General features: G+C 44.0%; 1 protein-coding gene across 2 annotated transcripts in view; it reads right to left on the bottom strand.

Moving 5' to 3' along the window:
- Positions 1-26,114, bottom strand: part of LOC115174743 (nuclear receptor coactivator 1) — a 104,070-nt gene that overhangs the window by 33,092 nt on the left and 44,864 nt on the right. For both annotated transcript variants that reach the window (XM_029733563.1, XM_029733564.1), the window contains 2 exons: positions 21,887-21,992; positions 9,435-9,601 (listed from right to left, as the gene is read on the bottom strand). In XM_029733563.1, the coding sequence (XP_029589423.1) occupies positions 9,435-9,601; positions 21,887-21,975 (256 nt within the window). In that variant the 5' untranslated portion in view covers positions 21,976-21,992. The remainder of the gene's footprint in view (positions 1-9,434; positions 9,602-21,886; positions 21,993-26,114) is intronic.

Genomic DNA, 26,114 nt, shown 5'->3' with positions numbered 1-26,114 from the left:
ATTTAAAGGCTTGTAAATTAATCTCCTGCATTACTTAGGCCTAGCCCACCATTTCAAAGTCTATAGGTTCCCATTCCTAGCAGCGACGTGCAGCTACATTAATACTAAATTGGTTTAGTATTAAACCCCAAACACAAAGCTGATCACAAGATGGCTTGGGACCACTAGAAGACTATCACACCCTTCAGGTTGTTATCTAATGGTTAACCCTAAAACAACACTGGGTAGGGGTCAAGACCTGAAGGAAAGCTTCCTTGTGAGAAGCTCTGTTAAACGTGTTGGAAGATAGGCCAACCGGTGTGACCGCCCTTCTGCAGAGCCCTGAGGTCAAGTTCAAAGCCGAAAATTGATTCAGGGTTATGCCTAGAAATGAGCCGATTGTAGTACCCCTCAGAGTGGCTTGGGCCCTGGGGATGTAAACTGAGGTCTGGTGGGGCCTTTAGTTATGTTCACACAGACAGACAGACAGACAGACAGACAGACAGACAGACAGACAGACAGACAGACAGACAGACAGACAGACAGACAGACAGACAGACAGACAGACAGACAGACAGACAGACAGACAGACAGACAGACAGACAGCTCAGTCTCTGTTACCAACTATCCTCTGTTGGCCAAATATCCTAATGATGTTAATCCTAATCCTGATTTAGCTATCTAATATAGTCAGCCAAATCAATAATGATCCCTGTCATCATAATCCCCCACAACATGATGGAACTAATCTGGTCATTCATCCCTGAGAGGGGCCTTGGCACGACACTCCTTCCTCTGTTCGTACCACAGTATGCTTCATGCCAACGTACAACATACATTATTCATACTGGCACGATGAATAAATCATCACATCAGAAAATATTCCTCTCTCCATCAGAGAGGAATGGACCCTGCCTGGATGGATATGCTCGCTCACCCTATGGATGGATGGCTTCTCCCATTGGCAGGGTGTGTGTGAACATGTGTGTGTGTGTGTAAGCGTGTGTGTGTGTGTGTAGGGCAGCCCAGCCCCAGAAGTGACTCTTCTTATCAACTGTATGCAAGAATTTGCTATGAGTCGCCTTAGGAAATCAACATTCTCTGTGTTGGTCTGGCCAACCGCCAATGTCACACCACTGAGAAGCAGAGGTGACATCATGTAAGTCTGATATCTGATTGGAGGTTAACTTTAAAGTAATACTAGTGGTCAACAAGGTTTTGAATCCAAAGAACTCAGATGGTTATACAAGGGTCTAAGATTCATTGTTCTTTCTCTTATTTGTTTCTGCCCTGTTGCGTGAGTCTTTATTTTCTCTCACTTTCTTCTCTTTTTTCTCTCTCTTTTTTTCCTGTTCCTTTTTTTCTCTCTTTTACTGCTTCTTCTCTCTTTCTTTCTATTCTGTTTCTTCTCGCTCTTCTGTTCTGTTTCTTCTCGCTCCCTTTCTTTCTATTCTGTTTCTTCTCGCTCTTCTGTTCTGTTTCTTCTCTCTTTCTTTCTATTCTGTTTCTTCTCGCTCTTCTGTTCTGTTTCTTCTCGCTCCCTTTCTTTCTTTTATGTTTCTTCTCTCTTTCTTTTCTGTTTCTTACCTGTATTTCTTTTCTTTCTTCTCTCTCTTTATTTTCTGTTTCTTCTCTCTCTCTTTCTTTCCTGTTTCGTCTCTCTCTTTCCTGTTTCTTCTCTCTCTTTCTTTTCTGTTTCTTCTCTTTCTTTTCTGTTTCTTCCCTCTCTTTCTTTTCTTTCTTCTCTCTCTTTTTCTTTTCTGTTTCTTCCCTCTCTTTCTTTCTTTTCTGTTTCTTCCCTCTCTTTCTTTCTTTTCTGTTTCTTCCCTCTTTCTTTCTTTTCTGTTTCTTCCCTCTTTTTCTTTCTTTTCTGTTTCTTCCCTCTCTTTCTTTTCTGTTTCTTCCCTCTCTGCCCCCCATGGACTTTTGGTTTCTCTCTCTCTCTCTCTGACCATGATTAGAATGTCTTGTAATGCATGTAAATGCTTTGTATCTTACGTTTATGCCTTGCATGTGAATCCATAAATTTTACAAAGAAATTAAATACACTTGGATTTCAAATTCAGTTCTCAGACATTTCTTCATTGTCTATTACTTTAACTCAACCATATTATCTTGCATATTGCTAATTATCTTATAGAGTCAGATAAAGATAATTCATTTAATGGGCTAATTGCTTAGTCTTATTACGAGGTGCATGTGAGGTATTTATAATATCAAACATGATAAATATTACCGTTCAATGTGTGCAGTGAATGTATGCACAAGCGTGATGGCGCCGGAACAGAAGGCAGACGTTTTACTTGCCCACAAACAATTGTTTTTTGTTTGTTTGTTTATCTGTGTTGTTTGTAACTTGTTTTTTTTACTATTGTTGTACATAATGTTGCCATAACCGTCTCTTATGACCGAAAATAACTTCCAGACATTAGTACTGCGATTACTCACCACGGACTATCAGAATACTTTATCTTCTTTCCCGACTCTGACGAGCCCGAGGCGGAGGATATACGGAACAGGCCCCGACCCCAGAGATCTGCGTGAAGAAGAGGCGAAGAAAGAGAGGCCAAAAGGGCGGGCTGCCTTCTGAGGAGTAGGAGGCGATTGAATAAACCCCCACTCCCCTCAATTCTGCTCGCAAGCATGCAATCTTTGGACAATGAAATCGACGAGTTATTGGGAAGATTAAACTACCAACGAGACATTAAAACTGTAGCATCTTATGCTTCACGGAGTCGTGGCTGAACGACGACAATATCAACATACAGCTGGCTGGTCATACGATATACCGGCAGGATAGAACAGCAGCGTCTGGTAAGACAAGGGACTGCGGTCTATGTATTTTTGTAAACAACAGCTGGTGCACGATATCTAAGGAAGTCTTGAGCCATTGCTCGCCTGAGGTAGAGTTTCTCATGATAAGCTGCAGACCACATTACCTAACGAGAGAGTTTGTCTATATTCTTTGTAGCGGTTTATATACCACCACAGTCAGAGGCTGGCACCAAGATAGCATTGAATGAGCTGTATTCCGCCATAAGCAAACAAGAAAATGCTCACCCAGAGGCACCGCTCCTAGTAGCCAGGGACTTTAATGCAGGGAAACTTAAATCAGTTTTACCTCATTTCTATCAACATGTGCAACCAGAGGGAAAATAACTCTAGACCACCTTTACTCCACACACAGAGACGCATACAAAGTTCTCCCTCGACCTCCATTTGGCAAATCTGACCCTAATTCTATCCTCCTGATTCCTGCTTACAAGCAAAAATTAAAGCAGGAAGCACCAGTGACTCAGTCAATAAAGAAGTGGTCAGATGAAGCAGATGCTAAACTACCGGACTGTTTTTCTAGCACAGACTGGAATATGTTCCGGGATTCCTCTAATGGCATTTGAGGAGTACACCACATCTGTCATTGGCTTCATCAATAAGTGCATCGATGACGTCGTCCCCACAGTGACCATACGTACATACCCCAACCAGAAACCATGGATTACAGGCAGCATCCGCACTGAGCTAAAGGCTAGAGCTGCCGCTTTCAAGGAGCGGGACTCTAACCTGGAAGCTTATAAGAAATCCCGCTATACCCTCCGACGAACAATCAAACAGACAAAGTGTCAATACAGGACTAAGATCAAGTCGTACTACACCGTCTCTGACACTCGTCGGATGTGGCAGGGCCTGCAAACCCCTATAGACTACAAAGGGAAGCACAGCCGAGAGCTGCCCAGTGACACGAGCCTACCGGACGAGCTAAACTACTTCTATGCTCGCGTCGAGGCAAATAACACTGAAACATGCATGAGAGCACCAGCTGTTCCAGAAGACTGTGTGATCACGCTCTCCGCAGCCGATGTGAGTAAGACCTTTACACAGTTTAACATTCACAAGGCCGCAGGACCAGACGGATTACCAGGACGTGTACTGCGAGCATGCGCTGACTAACTAGCAAGTGTCTTCACTAACATTTTCAACCTCTCCCTGTCCGAGTCTGTAATTCCAACATGTTTTAAGCAGACCACCATAGCTCCTGTGCCCAAGAACACTAAGGTAACCTGCCTAAATGACTACCGACCTGTAGTACTCACGTCTGTAGCCATGAAGTGCTTTGAAAGGCTGGTCATGGCTCACATCAACACCATCATCCCAGAAACCCTAGATCTACTCCAATTTGCACACCGCCTCAACAGATAATGCAGTCTCCATTGCAATCAACACTGCCCTTTCCCACCTGGACAAAAGGAACACCTATGTGAGAATGCTATTCATTGACTACAGCTCAGCGTTCAACACCATAGTGCCCTCAAAGCTCATCAATAGGCTAAGGACCCTGGGACTAAACACCTCCCTCTGCAACTGGATCCTGGACTTCCTGACGGGCCGCCCCAGATGGTAAGGGTAGGTAACAACACATCCGCCACGCTGATCCTCAACACAGGGGCCCCTCAGGGGTGCGTGCTCAGCCCCTCCTGTACTCCCTGTTCACTCATGACTGCACGGCCAGGCACGACTCCAACACCATCATTAAATTTGCCGATGACACAACAGTGGTAGGTCTGATCACCGACAACAACGAGACAGCCTATAGGGAGGAGGTCAGAGACCTGCCGTGTGGTGCCAGGACAACAACCTCTCCATCAACGTAATCAAGACAAAGGAGCTGATTGTGGACTACAGGAGAAAGAGGACCGAGCACGCCCCCATTCTCATCGACGGGGCTGCAGTGGAGCAGGTTGAGAGCTGCTCCACATCACCAACAAATTAACATGGTCCATGCACAACAAGACAGTCGTGAAGAGGGCACGACAAAACCTATTCCCCCTCAGTAGACTGAAAAGATTTGGCATGGGTCCTCAGATCCTCAAAAGGTTCGACAGCTGCACCATCGATAGTATCCTGACTGGTTGCATCACTGCCTGGTATGGCAACTGCTCGGCCTCCGACCGCAAGGTACTACAGAGGGCAGCCCAGCTGAACGCCCCAGTACATCACTTGGGCCAAGCTTCCTGCCATCCAGGTCCTCTAAACCAGGCGGTGTCAGAGAAAGGCCCTGAAAATTGACTCCAGCCACCCTAGTCATAGAGTGTCCTCTCTGCTACCACACGGCAAGCCTCTCTGCTACCACACGGAGCGCCAAGTCTCGGTCCAAGAGGCTTCTAAACAGCTTCTACCCCCAAGCCATAAGACTCCTGAACAGCTAATCAAATGCTACCCAGACTATTCACATTGCCTGCCTCCCTCCCCTCGCCACACCACTGCCACTCTCTGTTGTCATCTATGCATAGTCACTTTAATTAACTCAACCTACATGTTGATACTACCTCAACTAACTGGTGCCCCCACACGTTGACTCTGTACAGGCACCCCCCTGTATATATTGTTATTTTTTACTGCTTTAATTACTTTTTATTTTTATTTCTTATTCTCATTCGTATTTTTTGAAACTGCACTGTCGGTTAGGTTCTTTAAACTTCTTTGGGACTGGGGGGCAGTACTGAGTAGCTTGGATGAATAAGGTGCCCAGAGTAAACTGCCTGCTACTCAGGCCCAAATAATAATTAGTAGATTTGGATAGAAAACACTCTGAAGTTTCTAAAACTGTTTGAATGATGTCTGTGGGTATAACAGAACTCATATGGCAGGCAAAAACCTGAGAAAAAATCCAACCAGGAAGTGGAAAATCTGAGGTTTGTAGTTTTTCAAGTGATTGCCTATCCAATATACAGTGTTTGTTGGGTCATTTTGCACTTCCTAAGGCTTCCACTAGATGTCAACAGTCTTTAGAACGTTGTTTCAGGCTTCTACTGTGAAGGGGGAGAGAATAAGAGCTGTTTGAATCAGGGGTCTGGCAGAATGCCATGAACTAAGTCTTGTGCGCGGCCGTGAGCTGCGTTCCCTTTCCTTTCTAAAGACAAAGGAATTGTCTGGTTGGAATATTATTGAAGATTTATGATAAAAACATCCTAAAGATTGATTCTATACATCGTTTGACATGTTTCTACGAACGTTAATGGAACTTTTTTGACTTTTCGTCTGGACTTAGTGCCTGCGCATTGTGCATTTGGATACTGGACTAAACGCGCGAACAAAAAGGCGGTATTTGGACATAAATTATGGACTTTATCGAACAAAACAGACATTTATTGTGGAACTGGGATGCCTGGGAGTGCATTCCAATGAAGATTAAAGGTAAGTGAATATTTATAACGCTATTTCTGAGTTTTGTGACACCGCTCCTTGGTTGGAAAATGGCTGTATGGTTTTCTGTGGCTAGGCGCTGACCTAACATAATTGCATGGTGTGCTTTTACCGTAAAACTTTTTGGAAATCTGACACAGCGGTTGCATTAAGGAGAAGTTTATTTTTAATTGTATATTTAACACTTGTATCTTTTATCAATGTTTATGATGAGCATTTCTGTAATTTGATGTGGCTCTCTGCACTTTCACCGGATGTTTGTTTGAGACAATGCATTTCTGAACATAACGCACCAATTTCAAATGAGGTTTTTGGACATAAAGATGAACTTTATCGAACAAAACACACATTTATTGTCTAACATGGAGTCCTGGGAGTGCCATCCGGTGAAGATCATCAAAGGTTAGTGATTCATTTTAATGCTATTTCTGTCTTTTGTGACACCTCTCCTTCTTTGGAAAATGGCTGTATGGTTTTCTGTGGCTAGGCGCTGACCTAACATAATCGCAAGGTGTGCTTTCGCCGTAAAGCCTTTTTGAAATCAGACACTGTGGTTGGATTAACAAGACGTTTATCTTTAAAATGGTGTATAATACTTGTATGTTTGAGGAATTTTAATTATGAGATTTCTGTTGTTTTGAATTTGGCGCCCTGCAATTTCACTGGCTGTTGTCGAGGTGGGACGCTAGCATATCCCAGAGAGGTTTTAAGTAAGCATTTCACTGTAAGGTCTACATCTGTTGTATTCGGCGCATGTGACTAATAACATTTGATTTGATTTGACCGTGTGTGTGTGCGACATCAGGACCATGCATGGAGCCAGATCAGAGGGGGACTTCAACCATCGACCCCACGCCTGTGGTGAGTGTGACCTGGAACAAACACCATTGCACTCAGTGACTCTTATTGTTTTAAGGCTTTTCCCAAGAACGCTGACCAGTGACTGATTATTAAGAGACAATCTGGGTGCACAAGCACCACCACTGACAACACTAAAGTAGAACTAACTGGGAGTGAGTGAGGACATACCAGATGCATGGAACTAAGGATATGTAACATGCTGACTTCACCGGCCACACGCGTCCGTCCACGAGCGCATGTTGATTTTGTCCATCCACACCAGACGCGATCGTGACACGGAAGTTAAAATACCTAAACCAACTGTGAACGAACTATATTAATTTGGTGGCATGTTGAAATACACATGAAATATTTATGGACATTTAGCTACCTATTGTTTTTAGCTAGTTTGTCCTGGGAGAATAACATTATGTTGTTATTTTACCTGAAATGCACATGATCCTCTTTTTAGCTGTTTCTTTGTAGAATTTTCACCAGGTGTCATATAAAATCGTGTTTCTCTACCCCGACTATTAATCCACAGATAAAAATGGAAACCTAGTTAGTTATCATTAATTCATCTGTCCTGGTTTGTCTTTCAAGTAAGTGGGTCTGTATCTTCCTGATATCCAATAAGAGGGGACTTGAAGCTCGTGGAGTGTCTCAGATATAACCAAGTTCTATTTTAGCGCTTGGCTACGCAGACACTTGTTCACGCATGCGAGCCATGTGGTGAAATTATTGAATAACATGTATGTGTACATTTATTTTGCAACAATCGCGCACACCCAACGTGGCCGGTGAGGTTTGCGTGTAAGGGTACGTAAGATGCACACAATGATATGTAAGCATCAGAGACATATGGGCCTATAAACAATAGAGATATGGCTGTGGTATGCCTTAAGCAAAGCAACATACAGTAAGACGCATAAGGACATGTAAGGACATGTAAGGACACATAAGATGCAGCAGAATGATGTCACAGCGAGCTTTCAGTGTCTTAAGGATGGGATTAGTCTGGCTTGTCATTTAGCTCTGAGGACTAAGAAGTATGATTTCCCAGGGGTCCCTACTGCTGTGAAAAATTCCCCTGGAGACCTGACGTCTTCAGGAGTGGGGGTTTGAGGAAAAAATAAGAGCAAACACGCGGAGAAGTGAGGGAGTGAGGGGGGATGTGGGTCAGTAAATTAGTGACTGAGGGGAATGAGAGCGAGCATGGATGTAAGGATGTGTGTGTGTGTGTGTGTACTAGAGAAACAGCAAGAGAGTACATATGTGCGTTCAAATTAGTGGTAAATTAGTGAGTGAAAGTAAGGCTCAATCCCAATACCCTCCACCTCCATTCTGTGCAATCCCCTGAGCCCCATCAAGACAGAGTGGTATCCCAATTCAACTTGGAGCAAGGCGTGGTGCCTTTCAGCCCTCTGGATGGCCCTCCAAACGAAGCAAATCAACATGCAGTCTTTCTATCAAGTGTTTCCCAAAACTACCATGAAGCTCTGCAACCCAACCCTGGCAAGTTGCTTTAAGAATAATGGCTGACAAGAATACTATGATGGAAGCATATTTAAGTAATTATAACTTCATAAAGGATCATTAAAAGAACATTAGCCAGCTACTGTAGCTATACATTTAGCTTGTTATATGGGCATTTGACATTTGTATGAATTGTCGTTTGTGTTGTTTGATGTTTTAGGGACTCCTGAGCAAACCAGCAAACCAAGATGTCATCTTGTGAAACCCAGGGGATATAAAGAATCTAGCAAAAGCATTTACTGCAAATGTAATAAACAATTTTGTAAGCTTGCCTTGCTGTTCATAAATAAAAACATACAAGATAGTCATGCAATGCAGCTGAAGTAACGTAGCTTTTCTTGCTTATTGTATGTCTATGGATGAGTAGCTACGTAGCTGATCTGTGCATGGACCCTAACACGTTTGGTACAATAGTTCAGAACAGTCATTAATCCCCAAGAAATTGCAGAAAATGACTGAGTGAAGGAAATGGGACTGTTACATTTCAAACTGCTATTATGGAATGAAAGTCCTGCTTCAGTACTACTCCACATTGAACCACAGCCAGATGATGGTACATTAGACACATTGTTGTTCTGCTGTTCTCATTTGTTGCTCATATTAAAGTACTTATTTGGTGAATGAGAAATATAAGGAAAGCTATTACTGCCGTCAGTACAGTCATTTCGAAAAACACAAGGCTTGTTGTCAATGAATTGCGTGGTAGGCTATCCTTTGGCCGCTTCTGCTGTTCGCGAATGATGTAGTGATGTCCCATTCCACATTGTGATTTATCTCTCCCATCACTAGCTGCTCCATCCCACACTCGAAAACGAGGGGGAGGAGTATTGGGATTGAGCCAAAGTGTGTGTGTATGTTTCTAATGCGTTGGTGCTCACCCTGCTCGCGGCGTTTGATCTGCTGGATCTGGTCCACGGTGCTCTTGAGGATGTGGCACTTGTCTGGCTGGACATTGAGGCTGGCGATGTCGCCCATGTTGGCAGACAGGAGCTCGGCCAGCTCGTCTATGTAACGACACTCCAGCTCCCGCCGCCGCTTCTCCACACTGCAGGGACACGCACACACACACACACACACAGGTTAGGTTTAGTTAGTTGAGAAATGTTCATAACTTTGCTGAACGTGATTTCATGGAGTGTTAGCTGCAACCAGTGAAGTGGATTTCCCTTCACAACAGTAAGGATCGCAAGATCAGGATGGTTGGAGGAGAATAAAGGATCACTAGACTACATAAAAAACATATCCAAAACAATATACTTCCATCTCAGAAACACTTCCAGAATTAGACACTTCATCTCTCAGCCAGATGCCGAAAAATCGGTCCATGCATTTGTTTCATCTAGGCTAGACTACTGTAACGCCCTCCTCTCCAGCTGCTTAGACTCTACTATTAGCAGCCTACAACTGGTACAGAACACTGCAGCTCAGATTTTAACCAACACTAGATGCCAATAGCACATCACCCCAGTTTTATCTGCATTACATTGGCTGCCTGTAAAGTATCGGTCTGATTTTAAGATCTTACTCTTAACTTTTAAGGCACTGCATGACCGTGCCACCTCGTATCAGACAGAGATGCTCGTTCCATACAACCCAGTGAGGGCGCGCCGATCCCAAGAAACTGGTCTGCTTATGGTTCCTTGATCCAGAACCGGGGGGCGGAACGTTCTCTATTAAAGCACCTCAATTGTGGAATGCCTTGCCCTGTCAGGTAGGAGGAGCAGACACTATTAATGATTTAAATAACTGTTAAAACCCCACCTTTTTAGCCAGGCTTTTAATAAGGGATTGTTTTACACATCCTCTGTTATGTTCTTTTATTATTGTTTTCATGTATCGTGTGTGGCAAATTTAAATGCACTTTAAATAAAAGTTTGATTTGGTTTGGTTTCTTTACCATTCGGCCATCAGATTTGCCACCAATGCTGCTTATAGGACACATCACTGCACTCTATACTCCTCATCTCTATATACCCGTCGCAAGACCCACTGGTTGATGGTTATTTATAAAACCCTCTTAGGCCTCACTCCCCTCTATCTCAGATACCTACTGCAGCCCTCATCCTCCACATATGACACCCGTTCTGTCAGTCATATTCTATCAAAGGTCCCCAAAGCACACACATTCCTGGGTCGCTCCTCTTTTCAGATCGCTGCAGCTAGCGACTGCAACGAGCTGCAAAAAAACCACTCAAATTGGACAGTTATCTCCATCTCTTCATTCAAAGACTCAATCATTGACACTCACTGACAGTTGTGGCTGCTTCACGTGATGCATTGTTGTCTCTACCTTCTTGCCTTTGTGCTGTTGTCAGTGTCCAATAATGTTTGTACCGTGTTTTGTGCTGCTACCATGTTGTGCTGCTGCCATGTGGTGTTGCTACCATGCTATTTTGTTGTTTTAGGTCTCTCTTTATGTAGTGTTATGGAGTCTCTCTTGTCGTAATGTGTTATCCCAGTAAATAAGAATTTGTTTTTAACTGACTTGCCTAGTTAAATAAAGGTTAAATAAATAATAATTTGACTTGACACAGTCCATGAAACACAAACAGATATCTAGTTCTAGAGTACAACAAAGTCAGGAGATGAAGGATTTCCTGAAGGACAGGAGACAAAGAGGTGAATAAGATGAGATCACATCCCTGGGCTCATCAGAGAGTATCCAGGCAGACTCTGCCTGTCAGCTGCTGCAGCTGGGTTGGTACCAACGAGTGCTGGGAAAGGACGGAGAGGAGAGGAGGATCAGGGCTGTCGGATCTACAGGGACAGCGAGCCTCTCAATAATTCATGGCCTACATGAGGCCAGCACAGAGAGAGAGAACCTGAACATGTCCTCTACTGTATGCTTATTGTTCAATGTATGGTTATTTGGACCCATGGTTATTGTTGTTACTGTTGTCCCGTTGACAATTTTGATTCTTATTATCTTAATATTGTAAATATCCAAAGTAAGCTTTTGCAATATGTACATTGTTACGCCATGCCAATAAAAAAAGAGAGAGAGAGAGAGCGAGAGAGAGTGAAAAGCCTGACAGAGCAGTGTAGAAGACCAGCTGAGGAGAGGAGGACTAACCCTGCAGCCAGATTGTTATTCTTTCACCCAGCAGGGCATCATCACCTGACAAGGAGGATGAGAGGAACCCTGCTGAGATGCTATCCATCCTCTCTTTCTTTTTTCCCCCTCGATCCCATTCTCAAACCCACCGTCTCTCTCTCCTTTTCCCCATCATTCATTCTCTCTCACTCCCTCTGTCAACCATTCGCTCTACCTTCCGTCTCTCTCTCAATTCAATTCAATTCAATGGCTTTATTGGCATGGGAAACATATGTTAACATTGCCAAAGCAAGTGAAGTAGATAATAAACAAAAGTGAAATAAACAATAAAAAATGTAAAGTAAACAATACACTCATAAAAGACATTTCAAATGTCATATGTCTATATACAGTGTTGTAACGATGTGCAAATAGTAAATAAACATAAATATGAGTTGTATTTACAATGGTGTTTGTTCTTCACTGGTTGTCCTTTTCTTGTGGCAACAGTTCACAAATCGTGCTGCTTTGATGACACTGCGGTATTTCACCCAGTAAATATGGGAGTTGATCAAAATCGTGTTTGTTTTCGAATTCTTTGTGGATCGGTGTAATCTGAGGGAAATATGTGTCTCTAATATGGTCATAAATTTGGCAGGTCAGGAAGTGCAGCTCAGTTTCCACCTCATTTTGTGGGCAGCGTGCACATAGCCTGTCTTCTCTCGAGAGCCAGTTCTGCCTACGGCGGCCTTTCTCAATAGCAAGGCTATGCTCACTGAGTCTGTACATAGTCAAAGCTTTCCTTAAGTTTGGGTCAAAGTCAAATCAAACTGTATTGATGTTAATGCGAGTGTAGCGAAATGCTTGTGCTTCTAAACTCCGAAAAAAAAAACGTCCTCTCACTGTCAACTGCGTTTATTTTCAGCAAACTTAACATGTGTAAATATTTGTATGAACATAAGATTCAACAACTGAGACAAAAACTAAACAAGTTCCACAGACATGTGACTAACAAAAACGGAATAATGTGTCACTGAACAAAGGGGGGTCAAAATCAAAAGTAACAGTCAGTATCTGGTGTGGTCACCAGCTGCATTAAGTACTGCAGTGCATCTCCTCCTCATGGACTGCACCAGATTTGCCAGTTCTTGCTGTGAGATGTTACCCCACTCTTCCACCAAGGCACCTGCAAGTTCCCAGACATTTCTTGGGGGAATGGCCCTCACCCTCTGATCCAACAGGTCCCAGACGTGCTCAACGGGATTGTGATCCGGGCTCTTCGCTGGCTATGGCAGAACACAGACCTTCCTGTCTTGCAGGAAATCACGCACAGAACGAGAAGTATGGCTGGTGGCATCGTCATGCTAGAGGGTCATGTCAGGATGAGCCTGCAGGAAGGGTACCACATGAGGGAGGAGGATGTCTTCCCTGTAGCGCACAGCATTGAGATTGCCTGCAATGACAACAAGCTCAGTCCGATGATGCTGTGACACACCGCCCCAGACCATGACGGACCCGCCACCTCCAAATCGATCCCGCTCCAGAGTACAGGCCTCGGTGTAACGCTCATTCCTTTGATGATAAACATGAATCGAACCATCACCACTGGTGAGTCAAAACCGCAACTCATCAGTGAAGAGCACTTTTTGTCAGTCCTGTCTGGTCCAGCGACGGTGGGTTTGTGCCCATATGCAACGTTGTTGCCGACGATGTCTGGTGAGGACGTGCCTTACAACAGGCCTACAGTGAGGGGGAAAAGTATTTGATCCCCTGCTGATTTTGTACGTTTGCCCACTGACAAAGAAATGATCAGTCTAACATTAATGGTAGGTTTATTTGAACAGTGAAAGACAGAATAACAACAACAAAAATCCAGAAAAACGCAAGTAAAATTTTTTATAAATTGATTTGCATTTTAATGAGGGAAATAAGTATTTGACCCCTCTGCAAAACATTACTTAGTACTTGGTGGCAAAACCCTTGTTGGCAATCACAGAGGCCAGACGTTTCTTGTAGTTGGCCACCAGGTTTGCACACATCTCAGGAGGGATTTTGTCCCACTCCTCTTTGCAGATCTTCTCCAAGTCATTAAGGTTTCGAGGCTGACGTTTGGCAACTCGAACCTTCTGCTCCCTCCACAGATTTTCTATGGGATTAAGGTCTGGAGACTGTCTATAGGCCACTCCAGGACCTTAATGTGCTTCTTCTTGAGCAACTCCTTTGTTGCCTTGGCCGTGTGTTTTGGGTCATTGCCATGCTGGAATACCCATCCACGACCCATTTTCAATGCCCTGGCTGAGGGAAGGAGGTTCCCCCCAAGATTTGACGGTACATTGCCCCGTCCATCATCCCTTTGATGCAGTGAAGTTGTACTGTCCCCTTAGCAGAAAAACACCCCCAAAGCATAATGTTTCCACCTCCATGTTTGACGGTGGGGATGGTGTTCTTGGGGTCATAGGCAGCATTCCTCCTCCTCCAAACACGGCGAGTTGAGTTGATGCCAAAGAGCTCCATTTTGGTCTCATCTGACCACAACACTTTCACCCAGTTGTCCTCTGAATCATTCAGATGTTCATTGGCAAACTTCAGACGGGCATGTATATGTGCTTTCTTGAGCAGGGGGTCCTTGCGGGCGCTGCAGGATTTCAGTCCTTCACGGCGTAGTGTGTTACCAATTGTTTTCTTGATGACTACGCTCCCAGCTGCCTTGAGATCATTGCCAAGATCCTCCCGTGTAGTTCTGGGCTGATTCCTCACCGTTCTCATGATCATTGCAACTCGACGAGGTGAGATCTTGCATGGAGCCCCAGGCCAAGGGAGATTGACAGTTCTTTTGTGTTTCTTCCATTTGCGAATATTCACACCAACTGTTGTCACCTTCTCACCAAGCTGCTTGGCGATTGTTTTGTAGCCCATTCCAGCCTTGTATAGATCTACAATCTTGTCCCTGACATCCTTGGAGAGCTCTTTGGTCTTGGCCATGGTGAAGAGTTTGGAATCTGATTGATTGATTGCTTCTGTGGACAGGTGTCTTTTATACAGGTAACAAGCTGAGATTAGGAGCACTCCCTTTAATAGTGTGCTTCTAATCTCAGCTCGTTACCTGTATAAAAGACACCTGGGAGCCAGAAATCTTTCTGATTGAGAGGGGGTCAAATACTTATTTCCCTCATTAAAATGCAAATCAATTTATAACATTTTTGACATGCGTTTTTCAGGATTCTGTCTCTCACTGTTCAAATAAACCTACCATTAAAATTATAGACTGATCATTTCTTTGTCAGTGGGCAAACGTACAAAATCAGCTGGGGATCAAATACTTTTTTCCCTCACTGTACAAGCCCTCAGTCCAGCCTCTCTCAACCTATTGCGGACAGTCTGAGCACTGATGGAGGGATTGTGCGTTCCTGGTGTAACTCGGGCAGTTGTTGTTGCCATCCTGTACCTGTCCCGTGTGATGTTCGGATGTACCGATCCTGTGCAGGTGTTGTTACAAGTGGTCTGCCACTGCGAGGACCATCAGCTGTCCGTCCTGTCTCCCTGTAGCACTGTCTTAGGCGTCTCACAGTACGGACATTGCAATTTATTGCCCTGGTCACATCTGCAGTCCTCATGCCTCCTCGCATCATGCCTAAGGCACGTTCACGTAAGCAGGGACACTGGGCATCTTTTCTTTTTGTGTTTTTCAGAGTCAGTAGAAAGGCCTCTTTAGTGCCCTACGTTTTCATAACTGTGACCTTAATTGCCTACCGTCTGTAAGCTGTTAGTGTCTTAACGACCATCCCACAGGTGCATGTGCATTAATTGTTTATGGTTGGGAAGCAGAGTTTAAACCCTTTAATATAAAGATCTGTGAAGCTATTTGGATTTTTACGAATTATCTTTGAAAGACAGGGTCCTGAAAAAGGGACGTTTCTTTTTTTTGCTGAGTTTAGTTTCCGACAGTGCAGTAATATCTAACAAGTAATGTAACAATTCCCCAACTACCTAATACACACAAATCTAAAGGGGTGAATGAGAATATGTACATGTAAGTATATGGATGAGCGATGGCCGAGCGGCATAGGCAAGGTGCAATAGATGGTATAAAATACAGTATTTACATGTGATATGAGTAATGGAAGATATGTAAACATTATTAAAGTGGCATTATTCAGAGTGGCATTGTATAAAGTGACTAGTGATCCATTTATTAAAGTGGCCAGAGATTGGGTCTCAATGTAGTTTGCCCCCGGTGATGCGTTGTGCAGACCGCACCACCGTCTGGAGAGCCTTGCGGTTGAGAGCAGTGCAGTTGCGTACCAGCCTGACAGGACGCTCTCGATTGTTCATCTGTAAAAGTGTGTCAGGGTTTTGGGTGACAAGCCCAATTTCCTCAGCCTCCTGAGGTTGAAGAGGCGCTGTTGCGCCTTCTTCACCACACTGTCTGTGTGGGTGGACCATTTCAGTTTGTCTGTGATGTGTATGCAGAGGAACTTAACTTTCTACCTTCTCCACTGTTGTCCCTTCGATGTGGATAGGGGGGGGTGCTCCCTCTGCAGTTTCCTGAAGTCCATGATCATCTCCTTTGTTTTGTTGACGTTGAGTGAGGTTGTTTTCCTGATGCCACACTCCGAGTGCCCTCACCTCCTCCCTGTAGGCTGTCTCGTCAATGATGGTAATCAAGCCCACTACTGTTGTGTCGTCTGCAAACTTGATGATTGTGTTAGAGGCGTGCATGGCCATGCAGTCGTGGGTGAACAGGGAGCACAGGAGGGGGCTGAGCACGCACCCATGTGGGGCCCCAGTGTTGAGGGTCAGCGAAGTGGAGAAGTTGTTTCCTACCTTCACCACCTGGGGGTGGCCCGTCAGGACCCAATTGCACAGGACGGGGTGGAGACCCAGTGTCTCCAGCTTGATGATGAGCTTGGAGGGTACTATAGTGTTGAATGCTGACTATAGTCAATGAAAAGCATTCTTACATAGGCATTCTTTTTGTCCTTATGGGATAGGGCAGTGAGCAGTGTGATGGTGATTGCATCATCTGTGGACCTGTTGGGGCGGTATGCAAACTGAAGTGGGTCTAGAGTGGCCGGTAAGGTGGAGGTGATATGATCCTTGACTAGTCTCTCAAAGCACTTCATGATGACAGAAGTAAGTGCTATGGGGCGGTAGTCATTTAGTTCAGTTATCTTTGCCTTCTTGGGTACGGGAACAATGGTAGCCATCTTGAAGCATGTGGGGACAACAGACTGGGATAGGGAGCAATTGAATATGTCCGTAAACACACCAGCCAGCTGGTCTGCACATGTTCTGAGGATGCGGCTAGGGACTTTCGTCTGGGCCAGCAGCCTTGCGAGGGTTAACACGTTTAAATGTTTTACTCACGTCAACCAGGGAGGAGGGGGGGGGGTGCAGTCCTTGTTAGCGGGCCGCGACAGTGGTATTATCCTCAAAGCGGGCAAAGAAGGTGTTTAGTTTGTCTGGAAGCGTGACATCGGTGTCCGTGATGTGGCTGGTTTTCATTTTGTAGTTCATGATTTCCTGTAGACCCCGTCACATACGTTTTGTGTCTGTGCCGTTGAATTGCGACTCCACCTTGTCCCTGTACTGGCATTTTGTTTGTTTGATTGCCTTGCGTAGGGAATAACTACACTGTTTATATTTAGCCATATTCCCAGACCACTTTCCACCGTTAAATGCGGTGGATCGCGCTTTCAGTTTTGAGCGAATGCCGCTGCCCATCCACGGTTTCTGGTTAGGGTAGGTTATAATAGTCACAGTGGGTACAACATCTCCAATGCACTTCTTTATAAACACACTGACTAAGTCAGCATATAGGTTGATGTTGTTCTCTGAGGCTGACTGGAACATATTCCAGTCCGGGTGATCAAAATAATCTTGAAGTGTGGCTTCCGATTGGTCGGACCAGCGTTGAATGGTTCTCGTCACTGGCACATCCTGTTTGAGTTTCTGCCTATAAGATGGTAGGAGCAAGATGGCATTGTGGTCGGATTTGTCGAAGGGAGGGCGGGGGAGGGCTTTGTAGTCATCGCGGAAGTTGGAGTAGCAGTGGTTAAGGGTATTGCCCAAGCACGTAGCGCAACCAATATGCTGGTAGAATTTAGGTAGCATTGTTCTCAAATTTGCTTTGTTAAAATCCCCAGTTACAATAAATGCAGCCTCAGGATATATGGTTTCCAGTTTGTATATAGTCTAGTGAAGTTCCTTGGTGGCCGTCTTGGTGTCTTTTTGAGGGGGAATGTACATAGCTGTGACTATAACTGACGAGAATTCTCTTGGTAGGTACAATGGCCGGCATTTGATTGTAAGGAGTTCTAAGTCGAGTGAGCAGAAGGACTTTAGTTCCTGTATGTTGTTATGATTACACCATGGGTCGTTAATCATGAAGCATACACCCCCGCCCTTCCTCTTCCCAGGGAGCGTGTTTATCTCTGTCGGGGCGATGCATGGAGAGCCATGTTTCCGTGAAACAGAGAATGTTTCCATCTCTGATGTCTCTCTGGGAGGCAACTCTTGTTCGAATTTCGTCTACCTTGTTGTCAAGAGACTGGACATTGGCTAGTAGTATACTTGGGAGCGGTGGGCGATGTGCACGTCTACGGAGCCTGACCAGGTGGCCGCTTTGTCTTCCCCCTCTGCGGCGCGGTCAGTCACAGTGGTCAGGTATTCTGCCACTGTGTATTCTCTGTTTAGGGACAAATAGCATTCTAGTTTGCTCTGTTTATTTGTTAATTATTTTCAATGTGCCAAGTAATTCTCTTTTTGTTTTCTCATGATTTGGTTGGGTCTATTTGTGTTGCTGTCCTGGGGGTCTGTTTGTGTTTGTGAGCAGAGCCCCAGGACCAACTTGCTTAGGGGACTCTTCTCCAGGTTCATCTTTCTGTAGGTGATGGCTTTGTTATGAAGGTTTGGGAATCGCTTCCTTTTAGGTGGTTGTAGAATTTAATGGCTCTTTTCTGGATTTTGATAATGAGCGGGTATCATCCTAATTCTGCTTTGCATGCATTATTTGGTGTTTTAAGTTGTACACGGAGGCTATTTTTGCTGCATTCTGCATGCAGTCTCAATTTGGTGTTTGTCCCATTTTGTGAATTATTGGTCGGTGGGCGGACCCTAGACCTCTCTCTCTCTCAGAGACACAGGGTCGTCTCGTTACCTTGGGGGCCGATCAGAGCTCCCAGGGCTGCTTGGTGGGTGGGCTGGAATCCCGGGCCCGGAGCCAGGCCACAGGGCAGGCACGCTCAAACACACACACACTGGGGAGGCGCATGCATTTACACTCAATCGCACACGTATACACACAGTGGATGCGCTCACATCCACACCCACAATCTAGCAGCAGCCCAACAGCTAACTGGGTTAGCCTAGCACTGACAGCTGGGAATGACTACTAGCTCTGCACTGACCATGTGTGAGATATAAGAGGAATGCAGGGACTGACTACGGATCAGCTTGACCTTCTCTCAAATTCCACCAACGGAAGAATACATGTTTAGCCCGCTGAATCTGAAAGTAAGTTGCAGAAGAAATGTGGTAAACATGATAAAATATATGAGCGATACTTGAGAAGTGAGGAGGATAGAATGGGATTGATAAGGGCTGTTCTGCTAGCAGTTATTAAAACTGTGTCTTCGGCAATCCCTGGCCCACAGGCTAATATTTGTGTGAGGGGGAGTGAGTGCACATATAACTGCTTATGTGTGCGTACATACAGTGACTATGTGTGAGTGTATGTGTGTCTGTATATGTGAGTGTATGTATGTGTGTGTATTGTATGTATATGCAAGTGAGTGAGTGTTGGAGACGAGAGCACTGAAAGTAGGTCAGTGCATTGCCAAGGCTGCTTGTGCGCAGGCGTGCTGCGTGTGGTGTGTGTAGGGTGTGTGCAGGTCAGGCGCTGTGTGGGGTTGCTGTAGAAACAGAAAGGCAGCTCTGTACTGTGCTGTGCTTTACAGTGCTGTTGATCAGACTGCAGTTACATTAGCCTATTGAGGCCTTGTAGAGGAGACCCTAGCTATAACTTAGCAAGACAGATCAGCCTGCTCCAGTCCAACACCACAGACACACAATCCTCCTTGGCAACCTACATTCACTAACACAGCGTCTGTAGGGCCAAATCAGCACACATTGCCTACTTTCTCAAAATCTTTCAAATTCTTACACAAATCTCCCTTTGACATAACTGCATGATTACACAATAATTCAAGTTTAATATGTGTGCGCTAGCAGTGTGTACGTCATGTTGAGATTCTGCCCTTACTGTGCTCTTGGCACAAACTCCTATTCCTCAACACCAACAGGGTATGTGAAACATGTGGCCATAGAAGCGGGTAGTGAAAGACCAATATGACATAAGTATGACCCATAGAAAGCAAGTGAAAAGTTGCCTTGCTACCCGAACTCCTTGCTCCGACCAAACGCTATGCCACGCCCACGGACGTTAGTTTCTTCTCTGCAATGAGTCTGGATCTGAGTATCTCCCTAACGATTTCTAGAATGGAAATACATTCTAGACCATCTGATTAGTCCCAGAAATCGATGGGTTGGGCCATAGCCAGAACACCCGTATGAATTCAGTTTTGAGTTGTCAAGCAAGGTGACAATTGACACGGTGACTGTGTGTTGTGACTGGGGTGGCTATGCAAACACAGATTAACCTCTCTAGGGTAGGGGGCAGTATTTGCACGGCCGGATAAAAAACGTACCCGATTTAATCTGGTTATTACTACTACCCAGAAACTAGAATATGCATATAATTATTGGCTTTGGATAGAAAACACCCTAAAGTTTCTAAAACTGTTTGAATGGTGTCTGTGAGTATAACAGAACTCATATGGCAGGCAAAAACCTGAGAAGATTCCTTACAGGAAGTGCCCTCTCTGACCATTTCTTGGGCTTCTACACTCTCTTTATTGAAAACTGAGGATCTCTGCTGTAACGTGACACTTCCTACGGCTCCCATAGGCTCTCAGAAGGCGGCAAAATGCTGAATGATGCCTTTGGAGCCCCTGGCTGAAAAACAGTAGCGCGTTTGGATAGTGGTCGATCAGAGAACAATGAGACTGGGGCGCGTGCACGAGGCGACACCATGTTTTTGTTTTTTCGTCTTTGAACGAAAACAGGGTTTCCCGGTCGGAATATTATCGCTTTTTTACGAGAAAAATCGCATAAAAATTGATTTTAAACAGCGGTTGACATGCTTCGAAGTACGGTAATGGAATATTTAGAAATGTTTTGTCACGAAACGCGTCGGGCGCGTCACCCTTCGTCACCCTTCGGATAGTGTCTTGAACGCACGAACAAAACAGAGGATATTTGAACATAACTATGGATTATTTTGAACCAAACCAACATTTGTTATTGAAGTAGAAGTCCTGGGAGTGCATTCTGACGAAGAACAGCAAAGGTAATCACATTTTTCTAATAGTAAATCGGAGTTTGGTGAGTACCACACTTGGTGGGTGTCAAAATAGCTAGCCCGTGATGGCTGGGCTATCCACTCAGAATATTGCAAAATGTGCTTTTGCCGAAAAGCTATTTTAAAATCGGACATAGCGATTGCATAAAGGAGTTCTGTATCTATAATTCTTAAAATAATTGTTATGTTTTTTGTGAACGTTTATCGTGAGTAATTTAGTAAATTCACCGGAAGTTTGCGGTGGGTATGCTAGTTCTGAACGTCACATGCTAATGTAAAAAGCTGGTTTTTGATATAAATATGAACTTGATTGAACAAAACATGCATGTATTGTATAACATAATGTCCTAGGAGTGTCATCTGATGAAGATCATCAAAGGTTAGTGCTGCATTTAGCTGTGGTTTGGGTTTATGTGACATTATATGCTAGCTTGAAAAATGGGTATCTGATTATTTCTGGCTGGGTACTCTGCTGACATAATCTAATGTTTCGCTTTCATTGTAAAGCCTTTTTGAAATCGGACAGTGTGGTTAGATTAACGAGAGTCTTGTCTTTAAAATGGTGTAAAATAGTCATATGTTTGAGAAATTGAAGTAATAGCATTTCTAAGGTATTTGAATAACGCGCCACGGGATTCCACTGGCTGTTGAGTAGGTGGGATGATTTTGTCCCACATACCGTAAAGAGGTTAACATAAAAGACCATATCTGTTGGCAGCTAGTTAGGCTATACGTCTGAGAGGATGCTTCATATTGAGTATGTAGAGTAGTGAAAATAATTTATGCTCGAAGGACAAAGATCATCCTCATCATCATTGTCCTTCGTTCTGGATGAGAGGGTCTGCGTGACTAACGTGAATGCACTGTGTTCTTACCTCTGGCCTGAGATGTCGCATAGCGAGCCCTTCCTCTTACGAGGCTCTGACGTGGCAGGGTCCAGGGCCCTTTCCCCTACAGCACTCATTCTGAGCTTCAGCACACCTGGGGAGAGAAGAGGACTGAGTCAGAACCAGATCAGGCATCTGAAGCGAATGGGACCCCTCCGATCACACACACACACACCTATCGCTGGCCTACTCAGTGTGCATTTTATCCACCCCCTGGCCTTGCCCTGCAGCCATAACCCAAGCAGGGTTATCGGTAGTGGGTTTGTGCTGGGGGGTTTGATGGGGATTTCTGCGGCTGGCTACTTGGCTGAGGGTCACAGGCATGTACTGTAACTGTAGGGGAGACATACAGCACCACAGGTCAAAGACTAAGACTGGTTAAATTAAAGAGGCCTGTCCCGTGCAGATTTGTGGCGCTGGAATTCGCAGTGATCCATCACAGCTGTTGTTAATGAAAAAGACAAAAAATGTCAACTCATATTTGTACGTCACACTGACTGCCGTTGGTAAAGAGTCATGGAGTTTATTAGGGGTTTCCATAATGCCCAAATATAGCCCGAAGTGCTGTTATGGCTGATTTTTGTTTAGCTGTGATTGTTTTTTCCCTTGGTTGACTCTTCGGCCTCCTCTATGCTCCACGAGCAGTGCGATGTCTGATTGTGGTTCAACATTAACTATGATTTGTGTTTGTCTGCAGCCATATACGTACTACGTATATGAGGCTGCAGACACTGTTTGGTCAACCTTTGGTCGACCGCTGTGACAACGTGGTCAGATGGCTGTGTGTGGTTGCCTCCCCACTGGCCCCACAGGATCTGTTGTTGATTTGCAGAGCACCGCAGGACTCTCTCTCTCTCTCTGCATCAGGTGTTGTCAGTAACTAGCCGTAGCCATGGCAACTGGACACACAGGCAAGTGTCTTTCTGTGAGGGAATTCTACACATCTGTCTGACTGAGAAGAACAGTTCTAAAACATCAGTCTCGTGAAAGTATGGATCATACCTAACCTACATTACATACCATGGATCATACCTAACCTACATTACATACCATGGATCATACCTAACCTGCATAACATACCATGGATCATACCTAACCTACATTACATACCATGGATCATACCTAACCTACATTACATACCATGGATCACACCGGTCCTACAGATTGGAAATACAACACATATGTACAGTACACGCACACACCAGGGTTGTGCTCAATTCCAAATTGACTCCCATTCAACTCATGAGTTGAAATTCAAATGGAATGGACCACACCCCACAGGATGTAGAATTTGAGTTTGAGTGACAGGTAGTAGAATTTAAATCAGTGCAATTCAAAAGAAATTCCATTCAGTCGTAGAACATTAGAGTTTCACTGAATCACTTCTCTCTAGAAACAATGTTCATATACTTTTCAAATCGAAGTTTATTGGCCACGTACACAGTTTAGCAGATGTTAGTGGATGCAGCAAAATGCTTATGTTTGAAATGACACTTAAAAAAAAAAAATACTTCAATGTTGTCTAGGAGCTAGAAACAGGGCAACCGTGTTATCCGACGCCATCTTGAAACTTTTGACCTTAGTGCTTAAAATAGCCAATTATATTTCCACCAACCATTTCATTTGTGTGGCTTCTTTTTGAAGGCTGTAGGGTAAACTTGAGGGTTAAACTAATGCATTCTGGGAAATGTAGTATTTTCACAACATAGAAAATTATTTAAGTGATTAATGAAATAGAATATTCACATACAGTGCCTTCAGAAAGTATTCACACCCCTTTACTTTTTCAAAATGTTAAAATGGAATAGATTAAAATTGAATAGATTTTGTGTCACTGGCCTACACACAATACAACATAATTTGAAAGTGATAATGTTTTTAGAAATGTTTACAAATTAATAAAAATTATAAGCCGAAATGTCTTGGGTCAATAAGTATTCAACCCCTTTGTAATGGCAAGCCTAAATAAGTTCAGGAGTAAAAATGTGCTTAACAAGTCACATAATAAGTTGTTGCATTGACTCACTGTGTGTGCAATGACAGTGTTTAACATTCTTTTTTAAATGACTACCTCATCTCTGTACCCCACACAATTATCTGTAAGGTTGGTCCCTCAGTCGAGCAGTGAATTTCAAAACACAGATTCAACCGCAAAGATCAGGGACGTTTTTCAATGCCTCGCAATGAAGGTGTCACCTTATTGGTCTATTAACTAATTTACCACCTGGTGATGGCACCAGGGATGCCAAAACTCCATCTCACCAGAACAGGCTGACATTTCAGGCAGTCGTTTCAAACATATCTTACACTAAATGGGCATTGTCATTTTCAGTTTCACAGTATTATCCCAACCTCTTCTTATGTTGGATCCCGCAACGCAGTTGGCATTAGTTGCTGGGACTGCTTGTATCTTTCCAGTGATCCTGCCGACCAAGGACGGGTCTGAGGAGCTATTTGGTGTCGTAGCTAGCCTAGCTACTAGCTAGCTCGACATCAAGCTAGCGAGGTGTTCTTGAACGCAGCCCGCGATGCGGTTAGCCATTGTGGCTGGGGCAGCGGATTGTCCCGGGTTTGTGGCTGTCTAGATCCCTGCTGTTTGTTGTTAGCAATTTTCCCTGTGACCTGCCCTGTCTGAAACTGCGAGGAGTAACAGCCTAACATACGTTGCTAACTACCATGACAAAGACCAAAGCCGACGGGAGTACCGTTGAGGACAGTGCCAGTGGTGTCTCTCTATCACACGTGAAGGACCTTTTAACTTCTTCGAGCTAGGGGGCAGTATTCGGAAGTTTGGATGAATGAGGTGCCCAAAGTAAACTGCCTGTTACTCAGGCCCAGAAGCTAGGATATGCATATAATTGGTAGTATTGGATAGAAAACACTCTAAGGTTTCCAAAACTTTAGAAAATAATGTCTGTGAGTATAACAAAACTGATATGGCGGGCAAAAACCCAAGGACAATCCATCCAGAATTGTTCTTTTTTTCAGCTCACCTCTGATTACAATGGCTGGGAATGGGAATATAAAAGGAAGTCCTCCCAGATTGCAGTTCCTAGGGTTTCCACTAGATGTCAACAGTCTTTGGCTTACATCTGACTGTCTTACTTACTGCAAATTGAGAAATTATGTGACTAAACTCAACAAAAAGAAGAAAAAACTTCATTATGAAGCCAAGATCAATGATATAAAAAATGATGGAAAAAAACTTTGGAGTACTTTAAATGAAATTATGGGCAGAAAGACAAATTCAACTCCATCTTTCATTGAATCAGATGGCTTATTCATCACAAAACCATTTGATATTGCCAATTATTTTAAATGATTATTTCATTGGCAAAGCGGGCAAACTTAGGCAGGAAATGGCCACGACAAACAGTGTGCAATAATATTCATGCATAAAAAAACAAATAATGAAAGAAAAGCAGTGCAAGTTTGAATTTTGCAAAGTTAGTGTGGGAGAGGTGAAAAAATTATTGTTAACGATCAATAATGACAAACCTCCTGGCATTGACAACTTAGACGGAAAGCTACTGAAGATGGTGGCTGACTCTATAGCCACTCCTATCGGTCATATCTTTAATCTGACCCTAGAGGAAAGTCTTTGTCCTCAGGCCTGGAGGAAAGCCAAAGTAATTCCGCTACCCAAGAGTGGTAAAGCAGCCTTTACTGGTTCTAACAGCAGACCTATAGGCTTGCTGCCAGCTCTTAGCAAACGTTTGGGAATTTTTTTTTGACCAAATACAATGCTATTTCTCTGTAAACAAATGAACAACAGACTTTCAGCATGCTTATAGAGAAGGGCACTCAACATGTACTGCACTGACACAAATGACTGATTATTAGTTGAAAAATAAGAAGATTCTTCTTATTGATAATAAGAAGATTGTGGGAGCTGTACTGTTAGATTTCAGTGCAGCCTTTGATATTATTGACCATAACCTGTTGTTGAAAAAACGTAAGTGCTGTGGCTTTTCGACCTCTGCCATATCGTGGATTCAGAGCTATCAGAGCTAATAGAACTCAAAGGGTTTTCTTTGATGGAAGTGTCTCTAATGTCAAACATGTCAAGTGTGGGGTACCGCAGGGCAGCTCTCTAGGCCCTCTACTCTTTTCTATGTTTACCAATGACCTGCCACTGGCATTAAACAATGCATGTGTGTCCATGTATGCTGATGATTCAACCATATAAACATCAGCAACCACAGCTAAAGAAGTC

This window comes from Salmo trutta, chromosome 35 (assembly GCF_901001165.1).
Source record: "Salmo trutta chromosome 35, fSalTru1.1, whole genome shotgun sequence".
In the NCBI taxonomy this organism is placed as follows: Eukaryota; Metazoa; Chordata; class Actinopteri; order Salmoniformes; family Salmonidae; genus Salmo; species Salmo trutta.
This window is presented reverse-complemented; position numbering and strand designations above follow the sequence as displayed.